This window comes from Camelina sativa, chromosome 8 (assembly GCF_000633955.1).
Source record: "Camelina sativa cultivar DH55 chromosome 8, Cs, whole genome shotgun sequence".
NCBI lineage: Eukaryota > Viridiplantae > Streptophyta > Magnoliopsida > Brassicales > Brassicaceae > Camelina > Camelina sativa.
Window position 1 is genome coordinate 721,345 of NC_025692.1, and position 17,843 is coordinate 739,187.

The window sequence follows — 17,843 nt, forward strand, 5'->3', positions numbered from 1 at the left end:
GTTCGGAAGTGGTCCAAACGAAAGGGATTTATGAACTATAAAATAGTAAGGTATTATTATCAGATCATTATATTTAGACAATAATATATTTAATTTACCAAAAAGCCTGAAGGTACGCATTGACTAATTGATTTCTTCGTGCCAAAGTGGAGATGGTCATCTCTATTTCGTTCATCGATAATGATTTATTGATATCATTGATACTTCACAAACCCCAAAGTAAGTCATCCACCAAATCATTTTTGTTCTGCTAAGATGATGGAAGATTGTGATTGGTGAGAATGGTCCGGTTAAAAACAAGGGATAATGTGGATCATTATGGTTATTAAAGTCGATATACTGTATATTCTTCAACACACGCCATGATTAGAACCTTTACCAAATTAAAAGACTTCATATACTAATAAGGAACACAAAAAGAAAGACTTTGTTCAAAGTTGAAATAAATGACGGTTTCCACATTTTTGTTTTTGTCATTTTCGTATACGATTATTTCAGAACTTATTTAATGTCTCGAACATCAATAATAGGTGAACAGTCTTGGAAAGCCGAGTACCAACCTGGCAACCCACATAGATGAAGACAAGAAAAAATTAGATATTGTTTGTATACCAATTACAAGTAGAGTGTCTTAATTTCCTTATTCCATTTTTATATCTATATGGATGTTGTTAATAAAAAGACAAAATTAAAAAAAAAAATAAACAAAATTTTGATTATTTCCACTAGCGGGAAAAACACGTCCAAGCCGACAAAAGCATTGTAATCAAACCACATTCACACGAAACGCGCATCACAATTCACAAGCCGCGTGATTTTGGTGAGACGCATGGATCTCACACCTAAACGCTCGACGCGCGTTGCACTAACACCATTTCCCTCTTTGGCGTCTCTTGTGAACGCTATTGGGCTTTGGTTGCGATCAGTAGGCCCTTTTTTTGACTTTATAGGAAAAAAATCTTGAGATGATGACAAATTCATAATTGTTCATGAAATGTTATTTACAAAAAATCTTGGCTCATTGAACCAAAAATCTATCACGGATTTATCTACCTACTATTCAACAATAAAAAAAACTTTATTATTTTGTCTACATTGGCCTTTTTTTTTAATATAATAATTATTATAAGTAGAAGATCCCAAACTAAAATCTTCATAATTTGATACCAAAAAAAAAAAAAAATCTTCATAATTAAAATTGTAACAAAAAAAAAAGGTTTAAACACTGAACCTCCAAATCTTTGATACAATTTTTTTTCTTTTTTTTGTCAAACATCTTTGATACACTATAGAGGATATACTCCATAAACGAATAAATCTTCTGCTCAAAGCGTTAATCTCAAATAAATTTCGTGAATATCTAGTTTCTATTTATTTAATTTCCTATTCACATTATTATCGTTCTATTAATTAAAATAAAAATAAAAATCGTGAAACAAAACATGGAAGAGCACAACTACGGCACTTAAAAACTTAACCCCCCCCCCGGAAGACTTCTTATAATAATTAAAGCATCCATCTCAACCAAAAAACATTACAAAGGGAATTAACTAAACAAACTCTGCTCTCTCTCTCTCTTATTTTGCTTACCCTGAGCCGCCGCCGCAGCTTCACCACCACCGTCGTCTCCGCCGCTTCACCACCGCAATGGGGAAAGGCGGGGCGCTAAGCGAAAGCGTGATAAAGAAGATCCTTCTCTCGTACAGCTACGTAGCGATATGGATCTTCCTAAGCTTCACAGTAATCGTGTACAACAAATACATCCTCGACAAGAAGATGTACAACTGGCCATTCCCGATCTCACTCACAATGATCCACATGTCGTTTTGCTCAACCCTAGCTTTCCTCATCATCAAGGTTTTCAAATTCGTCGAGCCTGTCTCAATGTCTCGCGACACTTACCTTAGATCCGTCGTCCCGATCGGCGCACTCTACGCTCTCTCCCTATGGCTATCGAACTCTGCTTACATTTACCTCTCAGTCTCCTTCATACAGATGCTTAAAGCTCTGATGCCTGTAGCTGTTTACTCCATCGGTGTTCTCTTCAAGAAGGAAGGTTTTAAATCTGACACTATGATGAACATGCTCTCGATCTCGTTTGGTGTTGCGATTGCTGCTTATGGTGAAGCTAGGTTTGATGTTTGGGGTGTGGTGCTTCAGCTTGGTGCCGTTGCTTTTGAAGCGACTCGTTTGGTTTTGATTCAGATCTTGCTTACTTCTAAAGGGATCACTCTTAACCCCATCACTTCGCTTTATTACGTTGCTCCTTGTTGTTTGGCTTTCTTGTTTATTCCTTGGATCTACGTTGAGTTCCCTGTTCTTAGAGATACCTCTAGCTTCCATTTCGATTACGCTATCTTTGGAGCTAATTCGTTCTGTGCGTTTGCTTTGAATCTTGCTGTGTTTCTTTTGGTTGGGAAGACCTCTGCTTTGACTATGAATGTTGCTGGTGTGGTTAAGGATTGGCTCTTGATTGCTTTCTCTTGGTCTGTGATTAAGGATACTGTGACTCCTATTAACCTTTTTGGGTACGGGATTGCGTTTTTGGGGGTTGCGTATTACAACCATGCGAAATTGCAGGCCTTGAAGGCTAAAGAGGCTCAGAAGAAGATTCAGCAAGCTGATGAGGAGGGTGGTCGGTTGCTTGAAGAGAGGGAAGGTGATGGTGAAGGTAAGAAGAATGAGTCTGGGAATTAAAATGAAGAACAAGAAGATTGGAATTTAGCAACATTACACAGAATTGGGTGGGAATGAGAACATGGAAGAAGATTATATGATTTGGATGATCTGAGGTTGCTTTTGATCAATTGGTGAAGCTCATAGGTAGTGAAGTCAGAATCTTTTTATTGTTTTCGTCTTTGTTTTTTTTTTTTTTTTGGGGAGTTTTCTTTATCTTTTCGTATTTGTTTTCTTCATGTTTATTTATGAGTACAATGGTGTTACTAAACCCTCTGTTTATGGATTTTTCCTACTACTTATTTAACCATACTGAGATTATTGAACGTTTCAGCATACTTGTGGATGGTAAGAGCATGGGCATTGGTGAGGGACAAATTTTGGTCCCTCAAATATAATAATTTTATTTTCAGAGTTTCTTAAGTTTGGTATGAACATTGGTGTCCCTCAAACTTGATCATTCCTCTTTCATCCTCCAGCCTCAAACCCACAGATCCATCATGATCTTTGCACTTCTCAGTCGCTGTAGTGACATCTGATATATGTTCTCTATTATGCAATCCATAAGGAATGATTTACCTTTATCTATATATATGAATAATGTGCTTTACACAACTTTCATCCATCATATCATCTCTCTACTTTTGAATAAAGAATTTGAGTCACTATTAAACAAAAATTCAACGTCATTCAAGAAACATATCAAAGGTGAAGGTCGAGGCTGCTGTCCCTGGGGATCATAGTACGAGCCTTGTTGCCATGATGGAGGTTGTTGCTGGGTCTGAGGAGGATACGGTTGTGGTGGCGCTTGGCCATGAGGAGTATGGCTTCTTTGCTTCTGCTTCTGCCAAACGGCTGGCTCCGCTCCTCAGCTGTGCAATTTCTTCTGCAATTTCCTCTTTCTCGTGCAACTCTTTTCCATACCTAAAACAAGCTTCACTGTAGAAGACCGCTGCTTTCAGCTGCACATGAGAAATCCAGCCTTTCTCGAAATGTTCCTTCAATGGTGAAGTGGTTAGCGCAGCGAAAGCTTCCTCATAAAATATGCCAACCTGATCATAAGCAAACAAGAAGTGTCAATTCAATCGACTCTGTCACTTACTCACAGTTTAGTACAACAGATGCTCCACCAAAAACTAAGCACGTTTATAGCATATGTACTCATAACTAATCCGAGTCTGAAGAATCTACTAAATCAATTCCAAGATCTTGAGTCCATAAATGTGCACAAATTCAATCAATCCTATCACTTCTTCACAACAGTGCAGTAAAACAGATGCTCCACCAAAATCTAAGTTTCTAGAAACCTACTTACAATCAATCCGGGATTAAAGAATCTAAGATCTTGAGTCCACAACTGTGCACAATCAAAACAGATGCAAGCATGATACGACACTAACCTGCCTAGCAATTTTAGCAGAAACACCAGGGGTGCTTCCTTTGGCAATGGAGTTTTCAAACACACATTCTTGAGCTTGCGCAAGCATCAACCGTTCCAACATTCCCACGCAGTCCACCGACAAATCCACGGTGAGGCTCTGCCCAATCGCCGCCTTAGATGACAAATTATCCTTCAAGTACACAAACGCACCTGCAGCAGCGATGAACGCATGTGAAGCCTGACGACGCCCATCCACGGTGGTGCGGTCATGACCGAGTCCAATCTGGCTATACGCAGCACCAAGATTGAAGAGAACAGCGGCTTTCTCAAGATGAATGTTCTGCTGAGTAGACTTTTGCTTTTGCTTGAAAGCATCGTACCATAAGAAAGTAACGGCGTTCACCTGGTGCTTCTCTGCGGAAATTGGAAATCGCGTTTCCACCAGACAAAGGGCTTTGTAATATGAGATGAGAAGGTCTCGCCGAGCTGCCGGAGACGGATCGGGGACGCGTTCTAAATCGGATCGGAGCTGCTTCACGGTTTCAAGATCGTCGTCTATAAGCTGAGCCTCGCGCTCAGAGTAGGTGAAAGTAACGTAGTTGCGGAAAGGACGGTAGAGATCAACGGAGTTCGTCTTCTTCTCATGAATGGCGAGCATCAGATTAGAGACCGCCGACGAAGCCATGGCGGTTGAGAAATCCCCTTTGATCGCTCTTCTGATTTTTTCTAATTCTTCGGTGGTTTTCTTGACACGTGTCCTGAGGGACGCATATAAATTGTCCCGTTTTTAGGAACGTTTCTTTGTATAATGTATGATTTCGATTTAAATCAATCGTTTTAATTAAGTGGGACGGACGAAGGACGGTGCGATGCACATGCTCTAAGTTTTGGAGGATTCGTCCTTTGACATGTTCGGTTAATCGTGATGGTGTGATTTTGTATAGGTTGTTCAATGCAGTTGAGTTGACTATATGTAGTATAGATAAGAATTCAAATTAAATCAGTAATTTTCTGAACAAATGTACAATGCATAAGACACAAGTAAAAGGAGGTTTGGTCTGAAGAGAAGATTTTGATCAAAATGTTGTTGGACAATTACGTAAAGGAGGTTTGTGAGATTACAGCATTTGGATGATTTGATACAAGAAATGGCTGAGACAGCTTTGTGTTTTTGATTGTCTGATCTTGTTATCTATCTGTCAAACAATCATGATTAAGTTAGTTAGCATCCTACGGCTCCATCCATTGATCTGTAGTTAACAACATTGACAATGCCAAGTTCCCCTGTAGTCCATTATCGTTTTCTACTTTTCTTTCCATTTAGCACCAAAATTATAGGGTGGTGTCCTCACAAATATAGCTCCCAAAATCCCAGTGTCTGCCAGAGACTGCGAGATGTTTGTGAAACCTATTTCCTTTTTGGTCACCGGAAAAAGGTCAAAGTTACCAAAAAGTCACAAATATAGCTCCAAAAATCCTAGTGTCTGCCAGAGACTGCGAGATGTTTGTGAAACCTATTTCCTTTTTGGTCACCGGAAAAAGGTCAAAGTTACCAAAAAGGGAAATGACGGAGGGCATTATCAGGTGGGCTTTAGTTAATGAATAAGCCCAGTGCATGGCTGATAAAGGTATAAGGCCCATTCGTTTTCTTTATTTACTTTCTAATCCTTAAAATTCGGTTGATAATTGATTAAAACCCGGAAAAAATAAATTTGACAAAAAGAACCCGTTCGCCGTTTTGAACTTCAGGAAACAGCAAAACCTCTCAAAAACCCTAATTTGCTTTTCTTCTTCTTCGCGACTCCTCCTCACTCTCTCTTTCGCCCTTCTCCTCCGCCACGTCTACAGAATCATCTCCTGGGAAAACTGAAACAAGTTAGATTTCTTTGACCATCCACTTATTTCTCTCTGTCTCCCTTCGGTTTTGTCTGTGTGAATTGGTTAGTTGCTTACTTGTTTTTGTTACTCTCAAAGTGTTGAATTAGAGATTGTTTTTGAGTGATTCGATTTGTAAGTTGCTGCATTTTTTTTTCCAATTGAAATCGATTTAGCTGTGGTACTTTTTTTTAATCTTTTACATTGACTAGCTTAGCTCGAGTTTTCGTTGTGGGTTGACGACAAGGAAGGAACTTTAAATTTTTCCAACTTGGAGATGTTAGTGTGTGTGTGTGTATAATGTACGCATGTATTTGATTGTTTGCTTGAAACAATTTCAGGGGAAGATGAATTTGGTGAACATTAGAGACGTTTTGACTTCTTTCAGTCCTGCTCTAGATTATCTCGCTATTAGCACCGGCGATGGCCGTATCAAGGTATCCTCAGTCTTCTTCTTTTATGGTCCTTAGTAGTTTTGGAACTTGCTTAACTCAGTAGTCTCTACCTGTATGTTTTTCACATGGTTCTCTACTTGTAAATTTGTGTTTACTTTTTTTTTTATTGGTATAGTTATATTCATACAATTGTGAACGGGCCTGTTTGATCTTACTTGTGTTGATTGGAATTTGTTTCATATTTTCTGACTCTGTACAGTTTGTATGGATTTTTCTATTCAAAGAGAAGATCTTTTGCTTTTCAATTAATGTAATTTTTGTTTGATGTTATATAGATTTGGGATACCGTAAAGGGTCAGGTCCAAACAGAGTTTGCTGATATTGCATCTACAGAGGAGACAAACATATATACTAAAGTTGCCAAAGGTCACCTCTCTGTTGATTATACTTGCATGAAATGGCTGTCTTTGGAGAGAAAGGTACAGAGGCTTAGTTTATTTTTTATTCTAGTCTCGTGGTGTTTATTAAGTTTGTTAAATTATTGTTTCTGCTTACACATAAGCCTTATTCTTGTTAATTTGCAGAAGAAGAGAAAACTTGGAACTTCCGTGTTGGTATTAGGAACCGGTGGAGGGGATGTTTTAGCACTTGATGTGGCTTCTGGTCAGCTGAAATGGAGAATAAGTGATTGTCATCCCGGGTAAGTAACTTACTCTCACTGACTTTTTCTTTACTATTCATTTGTTGGGCCATACTTGAAAAGCAAACAGATATTTTTCTGTTATTTGGTCATGCTCTAGGTAGCTGCTCTCTCTGCAAATCTTTATAAATTTTCCTCTTTATAGCTGGGTTAGGACATTTATCAATATTTGTTTCTTGTCTTGTGTAGTGGTGTCAATGCTGTTTCATCTTCAGCGAGGGCCTCGTGCATATACAGTGGTGGGGCAGATGGGATGGTTTGTCAAATTGATCCCCATAGTGGAAATCTGATCAGAAAGTTCAAAGCTTCAACAAAAGCAGTTTCTTCTTTATGTGTTTCACCAGGTGTGTCTTTCCGTTTGATCTAAATAGTCTTCTTGTATGTTGTAGCTAAAAAAAGCTTCATTGAAGTAACGTAGAGAAATTTCTGTTGACATGCTTACATGCATGTATACCTGCTGATGATGTTATTATTTCTCCTCTCCATTGTAGATGGAAAAATATTAGTCACTGCATCTGCTCAGTTGAAGACTTTTTACTGCTCAGATCTCAAGAAGATACAGAAGTTTACTGGTCATCCTGTGAGTACCAGTACTTATATCGACCCAGGTTTTATGCTAGGATGCTGCCTCTATGTTACACATTAGAAGGTTCTTAACAGTTTTTAATGTTATATAGGGAGGTGTACGTTGTGTGGCTTTTACCGAGGATGGGAAGTACGTCCTCTCATCCGCAGCCGGTGAAAGATATATTGCAGTATGGAAATCAGATGGTGCAAAGAAGCAGTCAGCTAGCTGTGTTCTTGCGTTGGAGCACCCTCCCGTCTTCGTGGATAGTTGGGGTGAAACAAATGAAAAAGGGTTATATGTTTTAGCGATTTCAGAAATAGGTGTCTGTTATTTTTGGTATGCATCAAATGTTGAGGAGCTATGCAATGCAAAGCCTACAAAAGTCGCATTAGCAACTGAAGATTCTGCACTCAAACACCACAAGGGATCATTGCCTATAATCTTTGCTGCCAAATTACAAGGCATTTTGAATCCTGGATCTGCGCATGCATTTATTGCATCCGGATTGCTGGTGAAACCATCATTCCAGAAAATGGTATTGCAGTTTGGCACAGACCTGGTGCTGAATGCCTCTAAGGATGGGATCCTTCTCCCCATCGCTCAAGTTTCCAAGTCCAGCAAGGGGCAAGGCGTGCAGAATAGAGGTATTTTCTATGGGCTATACCCTTTACTAATTCATGAAACTTCCAACCAAAAAAATCGATTAGGATGTTTTTGTTTATATTGTCAAATTGACTAATTTATTCAAAGATTTCCAGTAGTGCCAGCTGTTTAACAATATCCACACCATGTTTTCGCTTATGTGTAACTGATTTTTGACAGTAATGTAACTAAATATATATATACATATATATATTGGTAAAAGTACCTTTCAATATGTTGAATCCTTTTGTTTCACCTTCTCAGTATGGAGGATGTTTGTCTGAATTCTGCAGTTTCCATTTTTCCCATTTACTGTTAGTAACAATGACTGACCAAGATTTTATAATTTTATAGTTATAACATTAGACCGGGCACATGCGGAGGATGCATTGCTGCCAATCGCAAGGGTTGCTGATCTGCATGAGAAATTGCACTCATCTGATAAGGATACTGATATGGTTGACCAAAGTCAAGCTGGTGAGTTTTCCATCACGGCACTGAAGTCTCACCGTCCTGATGCTGATCACTTGATTGTGTTGGCTGTTTTAGTAGTTATATGCCAGATGCCTTTTATTCATTTTTTAATTTCAAAATTTCAGATCATGAGGAAACATTTAGCATGGAGGATAAGTTGAGATCGTTAGGGATACTAGGAGGTACAGATGAACAAAAGAACCTTACCTTTGCTTCCATAATTGATGGAATTGATCTTGAGGCTTATCTACCACCAAAGAAGGTATATCTGCTTTCTAGATGCTCTCTTCTTTGGCCGGTGTTACATCTTACTGATGCATCTCTTTAAAGATTTCCAGAGATTTTTTTCTTTGAATTGGATCGTAGTAGTCATAGATTTTTTGTGTATTGCCAGTTAAAGTCTGCTGTTTTGTCAATGGAACCCTCTTCTGCATTCAAGACTCTAGAAGCTTTGGTTGCTATGTGGCAGACGAGGTCGGTTCTTTAGTTTCCTCCTTTCCTATTCGCAAGATTCATCTTTAATAATTTTATTATTGAAGCTTTAACCGATGAGAAAAGTGACGCTTAAAATCTAAATGTTCCTCTCCCTAGCAATTTTAAATTATTTAGTCTTCGGCTATGATGATAAATAATACCATGTTTGATATTTCAGTCTTATTGCGTTTATTTCAACCAACAGGGCATGTGGTGGGAGGCATCTTCTACCATGGATATACAGCATAACGGTGAATCATAGTCATTACATCGTGTCTCAAGAACCAAAAAATCAACAGCTGCTTAATACATTGCTTAAGGTATGAGCCTAAGAGATAAGAATAGAGCCAATGATTTTGTTAGTTCTGTATAATTTTCATGGTTTAATTATGTTATGCTGTACTTCCAGATTACCAAGTCCCGAGGAACGGCTCTTCAACAGTTACTACAGATATCCGGGCGCGTACAACTTGTTACAGCCCAGGTTACATACCCATCATCTTCTATTCAGTTGTCAAGGTTGTTACAAGCAATCATATGGCTATTTAGTTTTAATAAACCTTTGGTTTTACGGCAGATCAATAAAGCTGCAGGAAATCAAACTCAAGTAACAGCTCATGATCACGAGATTGATGAAAGTGAGGATGAGGAAGAAGATGTAGAAGAGCATTTCTATGGTGAGAATGATAATGAATCCGATTTAAGCAGCGACGATGGAAAGGATAAAGGTAAATAATTTTTGTTTCATTTTTGCATATTGGTTTGTAGAGTAAATGTTATATCTAAATCTTGCCTACTGTTTTACTTCCAGATGATTCCTTGATGGAGATGTAAGCTTATGAGCGAAGAGTAGATAGAGGAGCTTGGCCTCGTCTTCTCATGTTTTTGTTTTCCTTCTCTTTTAGTGATTTCTATGATCTTTGTATTAGAATTTGTATTTTTGATCCAAAGCGGGAATTCTTAACGCGTTGCACAGAATTATATTTTATCTTTCTTTAAACTGAACAAGTCTACAACGAAACGCTCAAGTTCCATAACAAAGAAATACTCCCTCCTATGTTTAGGGAGTATTAATTACAAGGGCAAGGGAAACAAAACCTTTCTGTTTGGTCTCTATTCAATCCGAACACTAAAACTTCTCGGCCTCTTCAATTCCGGTGTTATTTATTATTATTACCATAATCCAAAACCTCTTCGAAATGGCTCGAATTACTGTTCGGTCGCCAAAAGATGTATACAAACAAGTCATAGCATTTACCATTCTTATTTCTTTTCATCTCGGCTGATCTTTCGGTTTCTGGTTCTTCAATTGCTCTCTGTGCCAGAAATTGCTTTAAACTGCGCATTGATATTTAGTCACAGCCATGTGCTTTTGAGAAAAGGATTCTATTTCTTGTCGAAAACTTAAATGTTCCTGAGAGTTAAAGCCTTTGGAAAGCATTCAAGACTCCGAAACTGCATGTTTTGGGCTTGAAGCATCTGACGCTGAGGCATCAACTGATCAACATGTTCTTTTCTTTCAAGCGAACATACCACAGCTTCTGAAGATCAGCCCATGACTTGAAACACAATTCCGAAGCTTTCCAACCTCGACATAGCACACCAAAATATAAACAAATGTTCTTAAAACAACCCTATCATCAAAACAAACAATCCTGAATCCAACATTACAGTTTCCAAACTTTCCATAGCAAAACCAAAAAAAAAAAAAGTTAAAGAGGGGACAATAGTTGGTTATATGAGCAAAGTACAGAAAGGAACCATTAACATTCAGAAATCCTGAAAAGGCAATTGGTAACAGAATAACCACATTACAATTGTAAGCCACAGTGAAATTTTTTCAATTAAGTACACTCTATGAACAAGGAACAAGTAAGCTAAGAGGTCGACTTTGAAGTATATCACATTTTAATGATTCTCAGAGTATCAGAGACAAAATGAGGAGTAAACACTTGCCAAAGAGGTCGACTTTGAAGTAAAATAGAAAATGAGGAAGTAAAAGGGTGAACCATAGATAACAGGTTTGTCTTCGTCTCGGCTTCTGTCGAAGTCAAAGAGCTCTTCGAGAGGATTTTTGGGCGTTCGAATGGTTGAGGCAGAAGTGGACTCCGATCTCGTATTTCAAAGTAACAACAGAATTGACATTAAAAAGTCAAGATATCATTTATTTCGTGTCCATCAACAACATGAAGAACTTCCAAACGTAACCCGCATCCTCCTATCTTCCAGTCGTCACGGCTTTCGACGTTGAACTCAAAGACAAGCTCGCTGGAAGTTACATTTGAGGCAGAAGTGAACTCCGATCTCGTATGTCAAAGTAACAACATAATTGACATTAAAAATTCAAGCTATCATTTATTTTTATTCTCAAATCCACAACAGTCTGTACCGCTCAGGCTCTCATTCGTGTCCATCAACAACATGAAGGACTTCCGAACGTAACCCGCATCCTCCTATCTTCCAGACGCAACCGACGTTGAATTTAATGACAAGCTCGCTGGAAGTTACAGTTGCTTCGATCTCGAATGTGTACAGATGCTCTGTTAGGCATGGGGAAATAGATTGTCTCATTGTTATAGACCTAACACCGAAAGAAATATGTAACCATTTATTATCTTCATCAGGAGCCTCATAGTCACCATTATTATAAACCAGCAAGATGCAAGCCTTAAATCTCATGTATCTAGGAAGAGGCCTCTCATTGAACTTAATTGTCAATGAACCCCCAGTTGCTCGGTGAGTGAAGTACGCAGGCACTTCTCTACCAGGTAAGACTGCTCGCCTACTTGGTGTCTGGATGATGAGGTCTCTTGCTTCTTGATTCAGTTTAAAGCACTTACCAAAGCTGAGAGTAATCTTTGGATTGTGGAAGGAGCAATCTAGTCTCTCCAAGGACTCACAGTCTTCTGCATCAATCTCTTCTAAAGATTCTGGAATCTGAGGCAGTGATACCACCTTCCTGCACCCCTTGAGCATTAGCGTCCTAAGACCAGAGATTCTCTTGATCGATGGAGGAACATCTTGTGTTTCTGTATCGTTCAAGTCCAGATGTGAAATGATGTCAAGAGCATGAGGGAATTCCATGAGGTTTTCAAAGTATGACATCAGCAAGTGATCAAGACGGGGCCATGACCTGATCGAGGGAGGCACTTCTTCTATTGCGGTTCCACTGAGATCGAGAAGTCTAACGTTTGTGGAGATCTCCGGAAACCTTTTCACCATCGAGCAACCATTGAGGGCAAGTTTGTCCAAAGATTTCAAATTGACGTTGCTGGGAAGATCCTCTAGCTTAGAGCATCCGTTTAAAACCAATTCCTGCAACTTCTGAAGGTTTCCAATAGAAAGAGGAAGTTTCACCAGATATGAGCAATCAGTAAGGTCCAATGTTTTGAGATTAGTGGCATTCCCAATAGAGGAAGGGAGCTCCAATAAATTTGAGCAACGACGAAGATCCAGTTTTTGGAGATTAATGGCATTCCCAAAAGAGGGAAGTTTGATCAGTCTCCAGCAATAACTAAGATCCAATTCCCGAAGATTAATGGCATTCCCAATAGAAGACGGGAGCTCCAATAGATCTGAGCAATCGCCAAGATCCAGTTTTTGGAGATTAATGGCATTCCCAATAGAGGAGGGAAGTTTGATCAGTCTCCAGCAATTAAAACGATTCAATTTCCCAAGATTAATGGCATTCTCAATAGAGGATGGAAGTTCCAACAGATTTGAGCAATGGCTAAGATCCAGTTTTTGGAGATTAATGGCATTCCCAAAAGAGGGAAGCTCCACAAGACTTGAGCACCGATGAAGATCTAAATTCTCGAGATTGGTGGCATTCCCAATACAAGAAGGGAGTCTGATCAGACTTGAGCAATTAAAAAGAATCAATTCTCGAAGATTAGTGGCAGTTGAGAGATCAGGAAGCTCCTTCAAGTTTTCAGAAAAACTCAAATCCATCCGCCTGAGATTTTGAAGCGGCTGTACAGACAATTAACACAAACATGGTTGTATATACACTTAGAAGTGAAACTCATGAGAAACATAAAAATACTTCCATGGCAAAAACGGGAGTGGCAAATGATAAATTAGAAATATAGAGAAAGTACTTACTTTAATTCCTTCCCACAATGTTTCAAGCTTGCTGTGCATCAGTTTTAGTTCAATAAGGAACTCCACGTTCACAATAGAAGGCAAACATGTCATCGGAAAATATACCCAATCTAGTAATTGAAGTTTGCGAGAAAGATAGTTCAGACCGCGAGATAGTAGCAATGTATCACGGTAACCTTCGAATCTTAAGAACTGAAGATTAGATATTCCTTCAAAAATCCTCTCACTTAGATCGAATTCTTCCTCGCTTCTGTAGCAGAAAGTTATGCCTATTACACTTTTACTACCCTGTAATAAAGGAACCAGAAAAAAGGTAGAGATTGGTTAGTTTTAAAATAAAACTAAATCTGTAGGGAGAGCAATGCAATAAACTTACTGCTGCATCACCAATCAGCACATCACATATCTCGTCTTCATCGAACAAAAACTGGCGCTGTCCAGGCTCATGAATAGATTGTTTACGAACAATTTCTCCACCTAGTTTTGCTAGCAAACTATGCATCTCTATATATCCATACTTGCTAAAAGATATGAGAGATTTCTCAGCCAAGACATTAAGTCTTTGCCTTACTTCCACAAACTTCTTTGCAAGATGCTCTTCCACTATCTTAATCTCTTCGTAGTTAAAGATACATGCTATATGAAGAAATAAATCTTTATCTTCGTCATCTAAAGCGTCATAGCTGAACTTCAAAATGCTCTGAATATCAGCGTCAAGGCTAGTTTCTAATCTTGGTAGTGACTTTTTCCACTCTTCCTTTGACATTCCCTTAAAGTAGGATCCCATAACTCTTAGCCCCAAAGGGAGGTTACCAGCAAGGTATGTAACTTTCCTAGCAAGCTCCTCAAAACCAGTTTTAGGAAACTTTTGACCAAAAGCATACATGCAGAAGATTTGAAGAGCCTCTTCAGTTGCTGGAAAATCCACCTTGTAAATATGGTTAATCCCATGTGCTCTGAGAAGTCTGTGATCTTGTGTTGTAATGATAATACGACTCCCAGGACCAAACCACCAAGTTTCTTTCGCCATAGCATCAAGTTGAACAGACTTGTCTACGCCATCAAGAACGACAAGAACTTTCTTGTCTTTCAACCTATCCTGGGCAACTCCTAAATGAGGAATCTTGATATCCATATGGTTGGTTATTTGAGACATAAACTGTTGTTGTAATTGCAACTTTGCGTTGTAGTCATCGGAGCCGGTTGGTCTTGAATAGGTTGCTTTGATGTTCTCCATAAAGACACTCAGCGGGTAACTGTTGGAAAGTTGGTTGTATACAACTCTGGCAATTGTGGTCTTCCCAATCCCAGGAGGACCCCAAATCCCAATCATCCTCACTTCATCTGACTGTAGGCATAACAATGGTTCAATCTTTTCCAAATGAGCTCTCATTCCAACGAACCCGTCGAAATCTCTTGATGGTGTGGAATTAATCAATATGTTCGAAATATCAGTGGCAATTTCCTTGATCATGACTGCTTCATTATCCCTATCAATTAGGTGCGGGAGAGAACATTACATTTAGTAAATAACCATGGAAGTGTCACACACATTCAAAAAGGAATATGAACTTACTGGATGTGTATTGTTTAAAAGCTACAAATATATTACAGTTTTTAGGAGCAAATGGGAATTAAAGGGACTAACCAGTTGCTTGAATGATAACCGGCGATTGTGCCCACTTCTGCCAAAGCTTGTCTCCATCTTCCAATGTCCTGCTTTGATTTACCGGCACAAGTTTTTCTAAAGACTTTCCCAAAATCTCCGGTCAGCTTTTTGACATCAGATGGATCTACTTTATGAAAAACGGCCATCACAGTTTGACCTAACTCTTCTCTGCACTTCATAGTCTCCACAAGCTCGTCAAGACACCATTTTGAAGAAGCGTAGTTTCTAGAGAGCAAGATAATAGCGATCTTAGACCCTCTAATAGCCCGAATAAGCTCAGGACCAATGGATTCCCCTCTTTTGATCTCATTATCAGCGAACGGAGTGATTCCCATTCTTTGAAATTCCATCTGAATGTGACTGAGAAAGTCTCTACGGACATCTTCCCCGCGGAAGCTGGGAAAGACTTGGTGCGTCCAGGTGCTATACAAAGAAGGTGAAGAAGGAACAGATGAAGGAGACAAAGAAGATGTAGATGATGATGAAGGAGATGAAGAAGATGAGTTATTTTCTTGGTTGTCTTGATGGAATCTGAGTTTTCTCAAAAGGATGAAGAAGCCTATTGCAACAGCAACAATGATAAAGAAAAACGAAGAAGCCATATTAATTAGTATGAACAATAATATCACAGTTTTCTTATCTCTTTTGCTTTGCTATCAACTATCACAGAGCTTTAAAGAGAGAGAGCTATGAGGAAGGCTCTGTATACAGTGTAAAAACGTTGACTTCATTGACTGGGAAAGTTGAAACTATTGGCAAAATTACATAGAATCCTCACAGAAAATTACAAGAAGGGGTCCCTACATGAGCAACTAGCTAGAGAAGAAGCTTCCTTCAATAATGTTTTAATGGAAGAAAAAATCCTTTTCTTTATCCAAGGAAAAAAAATAAGACTAAAACAAAATCATAAGAAGGAAAAAACACAACTTCACTAGCACAAACAGAAATGTAAAGATAATGTTACGAATTTTTAACATTTTAACTCTGAGAAGAAAGCAGCAACTATAACCACAAAACAACTTCAAACAAAGCGTTGGTCAAAATTTGAGTTCCATGGAACACAAGAGTCAAAAATACTTACATGGCTATATTCCATTTCTCAAATTTCTCTTAATCCGATTTTTACAAATTGATCGCCTTGCCTACAATCCAGCATCCTCTGTGTAGAGAAATTGGAAGGCATAGGGGTCCAAAAGATGAAGACTCTGTAATTAGTTTGAGGCTTTGAACCCGACGCAGATTGAACGCACAGTAAAACATCAGAACTCTGGTTAGCATCAGCATTAGAAGAAGTCTAGACCCACCACTTCCGCTTAAGCTCTTGCGTCTTGTTGTGTGTTCGTTCTACAGATGCTCTCGCTCTGCTACAAAGTTGATATTATTCTGGCTTTTTCCGGGCCCGGCCCAGGCCCATCAAACAAAAAAATGAAACCAAGGCTTATTAAGTCACTCAATTATATCGGGCATATTTATATTTAAAAAAGGGAAATTAGGTCTTTTCTATTAAAAAAACAAATTTTAGGCTTTAAACTTTATTCAATTTTTATAAATTTACATGATTCAGAGGAACACCATTCAAGCTCTCGTCATGTTCATCAACATTAAGAAGGGACCTCCACTACGAGTTGGCGTAGCCCGCATTTTCCTATCTTCCAGTCGTTACGGTTTTCGAGCTTGAACTCAAAGACAAGCTCGCTGGAAGTCACCTTCTCTTCGAACTCGAATGTGTGCAGATGCTCTGTTAAAACCGGATATACCCAATGCGTACTTGTTAGCCACGTAACATGGAGATGGTCTACCATTATCTCATCATCGTTAGCCTCATCTTCACTTTCCTTAACCAGGAAAATGCAAGCCTTAAATCTCATGGATGTAGGAATAGGCTTGTCACGTAACTTGATTGTTAATGGACCCCCATTTGAAGCTCTGTGAGTGAAGTAGCTGGGAACTTCTCCACCTGGTAACAACGCTTCTCCCCTAGTCTGGATGATGAGTTCTCTTGCTTCTTTATTCAGTTTCAAGCAGTTACCAAAGTTGAGAAGTTTCATTGGATGGTCAAAGGAGCAATCTAGTCTCTCCAGGGAGACACAGTTTACTGCGTTTATGAAAGAGACAGAATCTTGAATCTGTGGGAGCGATACCAGCTTTCTGCATCCCGTAAGTACAAGAAAACGGAGACGAGATAAACACTTGATCAATGGAGGAATCGCTTGTATATTTGCATCGATCAAGCCCAGAGACGCGATGATGTCAAAAGCATGAGGGAAGTCCTTGAGATCTTCAAAGTATGGCATATGCAACTCATTAAGATGAGGCCATGACCTGATAGAGGGAGGCACTTCTTCTATTCCGGTTCCTATGAGCCTGAGAACACGAACGTTTGTGGATATCTCAGGAAACTTTTTCAACAGCCAGCAATTAGTAAGATCAAGTTCAACCAAAGACTCCAAATTGATATTGGTGGGAAGACTCTCTAGCTTAGAGCATCCTCCTAATCTCAACCTCTCCAACTTCTGAAGGTTTCCAATAGAAATAGGAAGTTCCTCCAGATCTGAGCAATCACTAAGGTCCACTTTTCGGAGATTAATGGCATTCCCAATAGAGGAGGGGAGCTCCATCAGGCTTGAACATCCACTAAGATCCAGTTTTTGGAGATTAATGAGAAAACCAATAGAGGATGGGAGCTCCACAAGACTTGAGCATCCATAAAGATATAAAATCTCAAGATTATCAACATTCCCAATAGAGGAAGGGAGTGTGATCAGACTCGAGCAATTATGAAGATATAGATCCTGAAGATTAATGGCATTCCCTATAGAAGAAGGCAATTCTACAAGACTTGAGCACCCACCAAGAAACAATGTTTGGAGATTAATGGCATTCCC

General features: G+C 39.0%; 5 protein-coding genes across 6 annotated transcripts in view; 2 read left to right on the top strand and 3 right to left on the bottom strand.

Annotated features, from left to right (window-relative positions):
- LOC104705384 (probable sugar phosphate/phosphate translocator At5g11230) lies at positions 1,494-3,016 on the top strand. The gene has a single exon (XM_010421373.2). It carries the CDS (start codon positions 1,648-1,650, stop codon positions 2,695-2,697), a length of 1,050 nt encoding a protein of 349 aa, XP_010419675.1. The 5' UTR covers positions 1,494-1,647; the 3' UTR covers positions 2,698-3,016.
- LOC104705385 (ALG-2 interacting protein X-like) lies at positions 3,237-4,819 on the bottom strand. Its single transcript, XM_010421374.2, has 2 exons — positions 4,077-4,819; positions 3,237-3,728 (listed from the first exon to the last, which is right to left on the bottom strand). The coding sequence occupies exons 1-2, from the start codon at positions 4,740-4,742 to the stop codon at positions 3,414-3,416; spliced, it is 981 nt and encodes a 326-aa protein (XP_010419676.1). The 5' UTR covers positions 4,743-4,819; the 3' UTR covers positions 3,237-3,413.
- LOC104705386 (WD repeat-containing protein 43-like) lies at positions 5,786-10,171 on the top strand. Of its 2 annotated transcripts, none has more exons than XM_010421376.2 (14): positions 5,786-5,997; positions 6,274-6,369; positions 6,663-6,806; positions 6,912-7,027; positions 7,217-7,371; positions 7,519-7,607; positions 7,705-8,239; positions 8,592-8,714; positions 8,837-8,973; positions 9,106-9,185; positions 9,391-9,505; positions 9,595-9,669; positions 9,763-9,913; positions 9,997-10,171. In XM_010421376.2, exons 2-14 carry the CDS (start codon positions 6,280-6,282, stop codon positions 10,017-10,019), a joined length of 1,833 nt encoding a protein of 610 aa, XP_010419678.1. In that variant the 5' UTR covers positions 5,786-5,997; positions 6,274-6,279; the 3' UTR covers positions 10,020-10,171. The 2 variants fall into 2 exon arrangements, with proteins under 2 accessions (XP_010419678.1, XP_010419677.1); XM_010421375.2 differs by having other exon boundaries at positions 5,786-5,932.
- On the bottom strand, positions 10,963-15,577 carry LOC109125827 (disease resistance protein TAO1-like). The gene is made up of 4 exons (XM_019228218.1): positions 14,938-15,577; positions 13,666-14,779; positions 13,290-13,577; positions 10,963-13,157 (listed from the first exon to the last, which is right to left on the bottom strand). The coding sequence occupies exons 1-4, from the start codon at positions 15,558-15,560 to the stop codon at positions 11,586-11,588; spliced, it is 3,597 nt and encodes a 1,198-aa protein (XP_019083763.1). The 5' UTR covers positions 15,561-15,577; the 3' UTR covers positions 10,963-11,585.
- The window catches only part of LOC104709085 (disease resistance protein TAO1-like), a 5,900-nt gene continuing 4,545 nt past the window's right edge, over positions 16,489-17,843 (bottom strand). The window contains exon 5 of the mRNA XM_019228219.1: positions 16,489-17,820. Within this exon, the coding sequence (XP_019083764.1) occupies positions 16,560-17,820 (1,261 nt within the window). The 3' untranslated portion in view covers positions 16,489-16,559. The remainder of the gene's footprint in view (positions 17,821-17,843) is intronic.